The 8824-nt window shown below is 30.7% G+C and overlaps 1 protein-coding gene and 1 long non-coding RNA gene across 2 annotated transcripts; both read left to right on the top strand.

Annotated features, from left to right (window-relative positions):
- Nucleotides 1–299: 299 nt before the first annotated feature.
- Nucleotides 300–2833, top strand: LOC109535687. Its single transcript, XR_002171743.2, has 2 exons — nt 300–896; nt 1350–2833. It is a non-coding gene; the product is annotated as an uncharacterized LOC109535687 (long non-coding RNA).
- A 253-nt stretch (nt 2834–3086) lies between these two features.
- On the top strand, nt 3087–8612 carry LOC109535696 (probable cytochrome P450 6a13). Its single transcript, XM_048661760.1, has 7 exons — nt 3087–3300; nt 5306–5472; nt 5568–5804; nt 5907–6288; nt 7626–7796; nt 7893–8144; nt 8244–8612. Exons 1-7 carry the CDS (start codon nt 3150–3152, stop codon nt 8405–8407), a joined length of 1524 nt encoding a protein of 507 aa, XP_048517717.1. The 5' UTR covers nt 3087–3149; the 3' UTR covers nt 8408–8612.
- The last annotated feature ends 212 nt before the right edge of the window (nt 8613–8824 follow it).

Below are 8824 nucleotides of genomic sequence, written 5' to 3'. Positions count from 1 at the left end.
TTTTACATTCATTTGCTTTTTAAAACTTGTTTTTATTCAGCTCAAAGCCTTCATCAATGATCCACAAAATTAAAAGTTTTCATGCACATCTTCACGAAGTTTGCTATCAAATATTTAGTATTTCATATTTTAGGTAAAATAGGCCGTTATCACACCTTTTTATTTGAGAATTTTTTATTATTCAAGGTGCCACAACTCTTTGAGTGCTCAGTGCAGTTGCTATTTTTAATCTGGTTAAATATTTTATAAAGTTTTTTTTACTTTCGACTATATTTAAAGGCTCAAATAAATCAATTACTTTTTATTATGTTCGTAATCAAAGCAAACGTGCGTATGCGTATGTTCACGAAGCACCTCTGGAATGGGGATCGCATTCAAATATTTAATATTCAAACTTTTAAAAAAGGTTTATCCAAGAGGCACAGTTTGCTCCTTTCTCAAGTTGAGAATTTTTGAAAGTATTCCATATCACATGTAGATTTTACTAAAACTCATCCTTATCCGAACCAGCTCATGTATCGTAACATTAATAATCCGGTATCTCAAAAACCCACGATATATCTTTGTAGATTGTGGCATGAGCTGTAAACGTGATTGTTTTGCTGGTTCGAAGATAAAAAACCAACGACACAAAGCGTTAATAAAATTTTTAAATGCATATTCTTCTCTCACCAATTTCTGATATACGCTCACTATATTTGTGGTTTAAAGTGCGTGTGGGGGTTCGCTAATGACAATGAGTGAGTGTAACTTATTTGATCGTTTAAACTTCACTTGTCTTTGACACGCGCCTGATAACAAATGAACAATTATGATAGTGAAGCTGTTTGTTATACAGGAAAATTTCATATCTGGTAGTTGACCATGCAATGTGAAGATACTTAGAAGAATGGAAGGTGAGAAACGTTACATGGAAGTAGTACTTTAATGCACTTGTTTTGGGCGATCTCCTGGAGATTGGGGGAGAAATAGAAGCGGTTCCTAATAGCTGCAGGAAGAAATTCACGCAATAAAAATTGTAACTTGTGTGTGTTCATTTAGTGTATAAGTGGATATTTTTTGGAATTCTCCAACTTTTCTTACTGTACTTTATGTTTTATTGTTAACATAACTTTTTAATACATATTCCTTAATTATTGCCAGTCCGAGTCTTAGTTAGTACAGTTTACTTAGCCTCAAACATATCAGTTTAGCCCACAGAATAAATTAGTCCCATTAAATTATAAAAGTAAGTGTTCAACATTTAGTTTACTAAAGATAATGGGTCAGACTTTGATCGAGAAGAAATCGATAGAAACATCTACCAGTCGGAAAATTTATAATTTAATTTTATTAGCTGTTTTTTGCAGCACTGTGACGATTGCTAGTAATGCAGTCTTCGGACATCCTGACCCCATGAGCCCTGATTGCTGAATAACTCATATAAGAAAACTGTATGGTCAAAGCAAATCATGCAGAATCAATATATTATGTTATGACCTCTTTGCCACTTGAATGAAATTGCTGACTTTATGTTTTCGATTTTTGCTTCCACTTCAATGTAACTACTAAATAAACATGCAATTACAAGATTATCATTATATTTACATTGTGTGGGAAAGTGTAAAGGTTTCTCAAAATGTTTTTAAACTGCAACCGGCGATCTATCAATATTTGATACATTATATTGAACATAAATTTAAACAACAACATATATACAGGGTGGATTTTTATCTTGAAACGCTTAAATATTTCGGAAACGAGTGATCCGAGAAAAAAATGTTTCAAATAAGAAGTTAATATCTGGGAGGGCGAAGGTTATTCGTGTCAGAAAAACAACGCCTACTTCGACCTTGTAGGCTAGGGAGGGGTCAACTTGAGAATTTCAAATGGTAACCACAACATTTTATTGAATATTCGAATAGTACGTTAAAAACTGGGAATAATTTATCTAAAAAATTTTCTTCGATTTTGACAGGTGGCGCTGTAATCCAATTATCATTTTTTTGCTTTAGATCACTCGTTTTCGAAATATTTAAGCGTTTCAAGATAAAAAAACAGCACCCTGTATATCTGATTTTATTTTTTGTAATGTAAATAATATGATAATATTTTTTGTTTCGGATTTTTTCTCTGATAAAAGCTTTCCAATTATCCGATGGTAAATTTGCGTAATCTTCCATACTCCTATAATGGGTTGTTTTATAGGCTAATTTTGGAGGCTGGAAATGGTTGTTAACTGTTAATTGTTGTTGTTAATTTTAATGCCTCAAATAATTTCGCGTAGGATTAACTTTTCTTTAACATTGAGTTTACATTTAATAGAAGTTTTTCGTTTTCTATCACCTGGTGTTTAATACGGGTATTTTCATGTCTATTGTATTTGCTGCTCGATTAAATTGCTATAAGGGTCAATGTAATCAATATTCGTTTTCAGCAACTAAGACTTTAAATTTAATAAGATTACTTATAAATACTTTACTGTTTGTTAAAAAATTACGAATGATTCCAATACTATCCCTAAGAATGTTTTATTCGGTATTATTTATTTTGTAAAAGTTGTACTGTAGTTGCCATTTCAGGTTCTAATTCAATAACTTCTAATGCAGTTCTTACTTTTGTTTAATCAGTAAAAGTCATAAAATGAGCTTATGTCGTACACAATGAATATTTTCAAGCTTCAGCATTTTGTGAAAAAGTCTTTATTCCAGCAGAAATTTGTCAGAAAACTTGAAAGCATTAACCAATACGGCATTAATTAATTTTCCAGAACACCGGGCATCAATCGCATTTTTTAGATTAAACAGACTAAGTATAATTGTTTACTAATCGTTCAATTAAATGATCGATTTTGCTTACGAGTATTGATTAAAACTCAAACATAATTTGACCCCTAATCAAAAACAATAATAACTCTCTGTATTTATATATTTATACATTTTTTTTAAACATTATATTTTCAATAAAATGTTTTCTTCAGTTATGTCGGGCTTTTTTCTTCCACTCTGTATCAACGATAGACCGACTCTGACGCACAGTGCGCCAACTAGTCTTAGTTCAAAGAAAAAATACTCCCCCATTTATTTCATATTAATTATCTCCTATCAGCAACTAAAATTTAAAGAGGAACTCAACGAGATATACATTTAGTTGAGAATTGAAATTGAATAATGGCGGTTTTAGGCCTTCTTTCCCAGTTACTCTTATACATTTCAGCTGCTTTAGTTACTTTATTTTTGTGCGTATATGTGTACTTTAGCTATTCATTTACATATTGGAAACGAAAAGGCGCTCCTTACATAAAGCCCAAATTTCCCCTTGGTAAGTTATATAAATTTTTTAATTTCATACAATTAATCATTAGTGGTCTTATTTCAATTAATTGCTTATTAACGAAAAATATTTGTAGAATGAGCTGCTGATGAGCAACAGTTTTTGCAACAAAATAGAGTTTTAATTTAATTTCATAGGTTTTAAATTATAAATTTGATTAAACCGGCGTTTCAAGCCTCTTACCTAAAATCTGCTGCAATCAGATATGAAATAAGATAAAAATAACTCAACTATTTTTGCTCCTTATATTTTCTAAAATTTATTTTCTTCAAGAAAACTAGATATCTATATTTCCGAACTGTACATTTATAATCATTTGAAATATCTATGTACTTAAAATTATTATATAAAACCGTTATGTTTTTGGATGCGCATTGATCCCAAATAGACTTTTTCCTGATGCTTTTTCATGTTTTACCTCGTGTTTGTCGCAAAATTGAAACATTGTACTAAGCTCTCTTGCTAGAATGGTGTTTAGCAAGGAACGAAGGATTTTATTTAATACATATTTTTGTTTAATTGAATAGTTTTGCTTAATTGAAGGAAAATCACACATTTTCCTACTCATTTTCTTTTAATTTTTCTTACGTCTAATTGGCCAAAACGTAATTTTCGAATTTCCTCTTCTAATTCTTGTTTTTTGCTATGCTTGCACTGTGCACAACATTTAAGCCTGTTTCCAAACAGTTTGTCTCTATTATTGGACATTTGCGTTGTCAAATATATATTTAATTTCAAGCTCCTTCGTTTGCAATTTTTTTCAGCTCATTTATGCATTTCTATCAGTTATCAGTTGCGATTAATCTGCAGACTTATCTAGTTATTTCTGAAACGCTAGTACATTTTTTTTGCCGTTTTGTCTTCTTTTTTGGAAAAGAAATAGCGCTCAATACCAAATTTCCTGTTGGTAAGTTGTATGTACAATTCATTGGTTTTTTAAATTGAAATAAGTCAAAAGTCATTAATAAAATATTTCATTGTTTAATGAGCTACTGATAGGCAATACTTTTTTCAATTGGTAGCTTTCTTACCATCTCTATAAAATTATAAAAGTGAATGAACGTGTATATCTGGCTACATTTTTAAAATTTGGTTCAATAAGCCTATAAAAAATTGAGTGAAATTTTTGTATTGAAAGCATATTTGATTTCCAAATTGTGCTTTGCTAGATATCACGAAATTTAATAGGGCATTTAGTGCAATTTTTTTTTGAAAACTTTAATTTCTCAATGGTGCAAATAGAGATTTACATTTGCTAATAGCCTGGCGGCTTTTCCTTGACAAATATAGCTCGCATTCAAGGCGTTATTTTATCATTTTCAACTCATGGGAGCGCATTAACTATAGGGAAACCTATTTTTAATAAAAAAGATAATAATTTTTAACAAGATAAGATAATAATTTAATAAAAAATCCTAAGAAGAAATTCAATTAGCTCGCAATTTTGTCGCAGTTCTTTAACGATTTTTTACAAAATACTTCAATTACCACACTATACCATGCCATAATTGTGATTGAAAAAATTGTTCATTGAAAAAACAATAGAATTTGTTCATTATTTTTGCGTTTAATTAGGTTAAGAACTTCGATCCATTATTTCGACTAAATCCGTGAAAACTTTTGTATTTATTTCCGGCCCTTTGATTGAAAATTAATTACCAATTATGAATGTTAATCCTTCATGTTTCTTCTTGTAACTCACAACTTTAGGGCATTTATTTGCTCCATTCGCAATTATTATGGTTTTTATATAACAATTGCTTTTGTCAATTTTACAGATTTCTAGAGATTTTCCCCGATACAGAATTGTATGCTATAATGTATTCTGTTTTAGTTGGAAATATTTCTATTACTTTTCTTTAGTTGATTTACTGACTAATATACGTAAATTCATTTCTATAATGAATATACAAACAATAAAAATATAATTGTTGAAGATATGAAAATAACAATGTAAACATTTGTTTGATGTTGTCTTTTATGTCTGCTTTAGGAAACAATGACTGCTTCGGTGCTGAAGCCCTCTCTTATGGACTGGAAACAGTGGATTGGTATAAAGAGGCGAAACGGAAGGGACACACAATCGTAGGGACATGGAATTACTCAAATCCTGTGTTACTTTTAATAGATCCAGAGGTCATCAAGAATGTTTTAGTCAAGGTTTGTTAATAGGGTTTTGTTCCTAATAGACCGTACTTTCACACCACTGTTCAACAGTGCTAACGGGAGAGGGAGTAATACCGGTATTTTTTTAGGATTTCAATCACTTTACGGATAGAGACTTTTTCCATAATCCAAAGCACGATCCTAAAAACGAAAGTATTTTTGTAGCGGAAAATGAGGAGTGGAGACAATTGAGGCAGCGGCTATCGCCAGTTTTTTCAACAGCTAAAATGCGAGTCATGTTTGAGCTCGTAAACAAATGTGCAGAACCAATGATGCAGTTGTTTGAAACATATTCTCAATCCGGAGATCCAATGGATATAAAAGATGTAATTGTATTTTATTATCTGATTAAAATTTTTCAAATATTATTTCTTTGATGCTTGATCGGATGATCACAGTTTGAAATTAATATGTAATTAATACTTTAGATAGTTGCCATGTTCGCAACAGACGTTATTGGCTGCGTAGCATTTGGACTAGACGCTGGTAGCTTCAATCCTCACGAAGCGAAATTTCGTCTAATTGGCAGGAAATTCTTCGAGTCAAATCTGAAAACCAAAATTCATTTAATAATTGGCCGGATAAATGTAAAAATTGCCCAATTTCTTGGTTTGCGTGTTATACCAGATTTCCTAACGAACTTCTTTACTGAAGTTATTGCCGAAAATGCAAGATTTCGTCAAGAAAATAACGTTAGAAAAGCAGACCTGATGCAGTTGCTCCTTGATCTTTATGAGTCCAGCAAGGGACAAAATGATGCATTTACTTTTGATGACTTCGTTGGAAATGTTATTGTCTTTTTTATAGCAGGTTTGTATATTTCTTAAGAAAACCAACAATTTAGATAAATTGAATGAGGAGCAAGACAATAAAGCAATTTGTGGGTAATTCAGAAAACTATTGAATTAGAATTGAAGAATATATTTTCTTTATTTCAAACTCACTTCAAGTTGGTTCAACTATTTTACTTCTAATGTAAATATTGCTATCCATAGATAGATTTTTAAAATTAATTTTCACTAAAATTTTGTGAGCATTGTGACAGTCTATTGTCAGTCGCTTGATAATATGAGGAAGTAATATTTTAATTTTAATATTACACTTTTTGTGGCCACAAAAAATCTTTTATGCAAATATGAACGGAAAATTCCAAATATCGAGAACATTTTTTGAATAAATTTCTGCAGTATTACCTGGAAAATAAATCATCAATATTTAAAACACTTATTCTGATTAACAACATTTTCACTTTAAATTCCAAAATTTTCCGCTTTCTCTTAGAAGAGACTTAATTAAGTTGAAAGGAAATACTTAAACTAGTTAAATTTTGCAAAACACTCTGAAATCAAAATTGATCAGAATTTACAACACAACTTAAATAAAACAGGATAATTAACAAAAAAATATATCTTTCACTCAGATTCTACAGCAAAAGTAAGACAATTTAAATAACTTGAAATGAAGACGAGAATCAGAAAGGGCGGTTTAAGTGATATTTTCAACAGTTCATAATTATTATTCACTTTATCTGAATATTAAAAGAATTATTTGATGCCATTGCTTATCCGTCGGTGGTTTTATCTGTGTTTTTGGTATTAAAAGTATTCTTTACTCTTGTTCTTCAAAAAGTTTATTTCTGAATGTTTTCATAAACTGATATGATCTTTATAAAATAATTAATTGTTTCGCTATTTACTGAACTGAAATTAGATGAATCTGTTAAATGGAATATTTAAATATCACGCATCTTTCTTAATGGAAAGCTAATGAATAAAGCGTAAAAAGTTTCTCAATATAGATTGTCTAATGCAAAATAAAATTTTATAACATATTTCTTACTCAGGCAAATTGTCGTTGAAATTAGATTACCGTCAAAAAAACTTGTCGCGATTGTGCTCCGCGACGAGTGCAATAATTACAGCATAAAAAACATTTTAGACAAACATTTTTAAACACAATGTATCGAAAAGCCGAAATTAGAGAATATAAATTAATCTAGGCGTTCTCAAATTTTCTATGTAACCCCTTGAAACCCACTTAGTTGCCATTTGAAATATTTTAACTCCCATTTAAAGTCTGTGTAGCGTTTACTATTATAAATTTAAATATAAATTTTACGTAAAACTGTAGACTTAATACTCTTTTAGGATTTGACACCTCATCAACTACAATGCATTATGCATTATACGAGCTAGCGAGAAATCCAGACTTGCAAGAAAAAACTAGAGTGGAAATTGAGACGGTGCTCAAAAAACATGGTGGTCATTTAACATATGAATCTTTCCAAGATATGACGTATCTTCGACAAGTCATCGACGGTGAGTGCCGGTGAAAAAATCGAATTTTGTTTAAAGAAATAGCTACGACTCAATAGCGGAGGGATTGAAATAAATATATGGATTTTGCTATTTTAGAAACATTAAGATTGTATCCACCCGTTCAAAATGTGGCCCGATTCTGCGTTAAACCCTATACTTTTAAAGACAGTAACGTTACTGTTGAAAAAGGTGTATCTGTGGTCGTTCCACTAGTTGCACTAGGCCGAGATCCTGATCACTATCCGGATCCTGAACTGTTTGATCCAGACCGATTTAGTTCGCAAAACAAAGACAGTATAAATAAGTTCACATATATACCTTTTGGAGAGGGCCCAAGAAATTGCATTGGTAAGAGACAGAATGGAAAACGTCTAACTTGATTTCACTTTACCTAATGCAATTATCAAAGTTCTTATATTTTTATAAAACGAATTTAATTTCTTTCAGGAAAACGCTTCGGTTTGATGCAGTCATCAATTGGGCTAATCAAGATACTGAAAACTTATAAAATAACAATAAACAGCAAAACAAAAATGCCTCTGAAATTGAAACGTGGAGTATTTCTGATGCAGCCAGTTGATAAATTATACGTAACAGCCACCAAAATTTAATTTGTACTCTAAAACTCTAAATGGTCTGTTGTCAGTCAAAAAAACTAGTTTCAGATAGTGTGGGTTACTTACTACAAATATGAATTGCGTGCAAGAATTAAAAATGAACGAAGGATCTAAAAGTAAATCAAACGCAGGACATTTAAAGTGATTCTGTATATTCTGAAGTGTACAACACTGTAATAAAAGTTGAACAACAAAAACATTTTTATTTGTTTTTTTTTTGGAAAAAATTGCAAACTTTTTTGAGGTTCTAACTTTGCAATTTTTATACAAGCATCATGAGACGCTTAAAATGTTTTAATGACTGACTCAATTTTTTTTAACAGACATTTGTATTCGCTAGACTATTTAGAGTAATTGTTGCGTTTTTTATCTGCTAATCTGCTACGATGTTAGAGTTAAACAATATAATTA

This window comes from Dendroctonus ponderosae, unplaced genomic scaffold (assembly GCF_020466585.1).
Source record: "Dendroctonus ponderosae isolate FM_Combo_2020 unplaced genomic scaffold, Dpon_F_20191213v2 Dpon_F_20191213_1, whole genome shotgun sequence".
Taxonomy (NCBI): Eukaryota; Metazoa; Arthropoda; class Insecta; order Coleoptera; family Curculionidae; genus Dendroctonus; species Dendroctonus ponderosae.
Note: the sequence above shows the minus strand (reverse complement) of the source record. Positions and strands in the feature narration are given on the sequence as shown.

What these genes read in the sequence shown, in the direction of transcription:
- LOC109535696 (XM_048661760.1), top strand. Translation starts at nt 3,150, where the DNA reads ATGGCGGTTTTAGGCCTTCTTTCCCAGTTACTCTTATACATTTCAGCT. An exon ending in TCAAGAATGTTTTAGTCAAG is followed by an intron (nt 5,473 to 5,567) that starts GTTTGTTAATAG and finishes GTATTTTTTTAG; the next exon opens with GATTTCAATCACTTTACGGA. An exon ending in GGGCCCAAGAAATTGCATTG is followed by an intron (nt 8,145 to 8,243) that starts GTAAGAGACAGA and finishes AATTTCTTTCAG; the next exon opens with GAAAACGCTTCGGTTTGATG.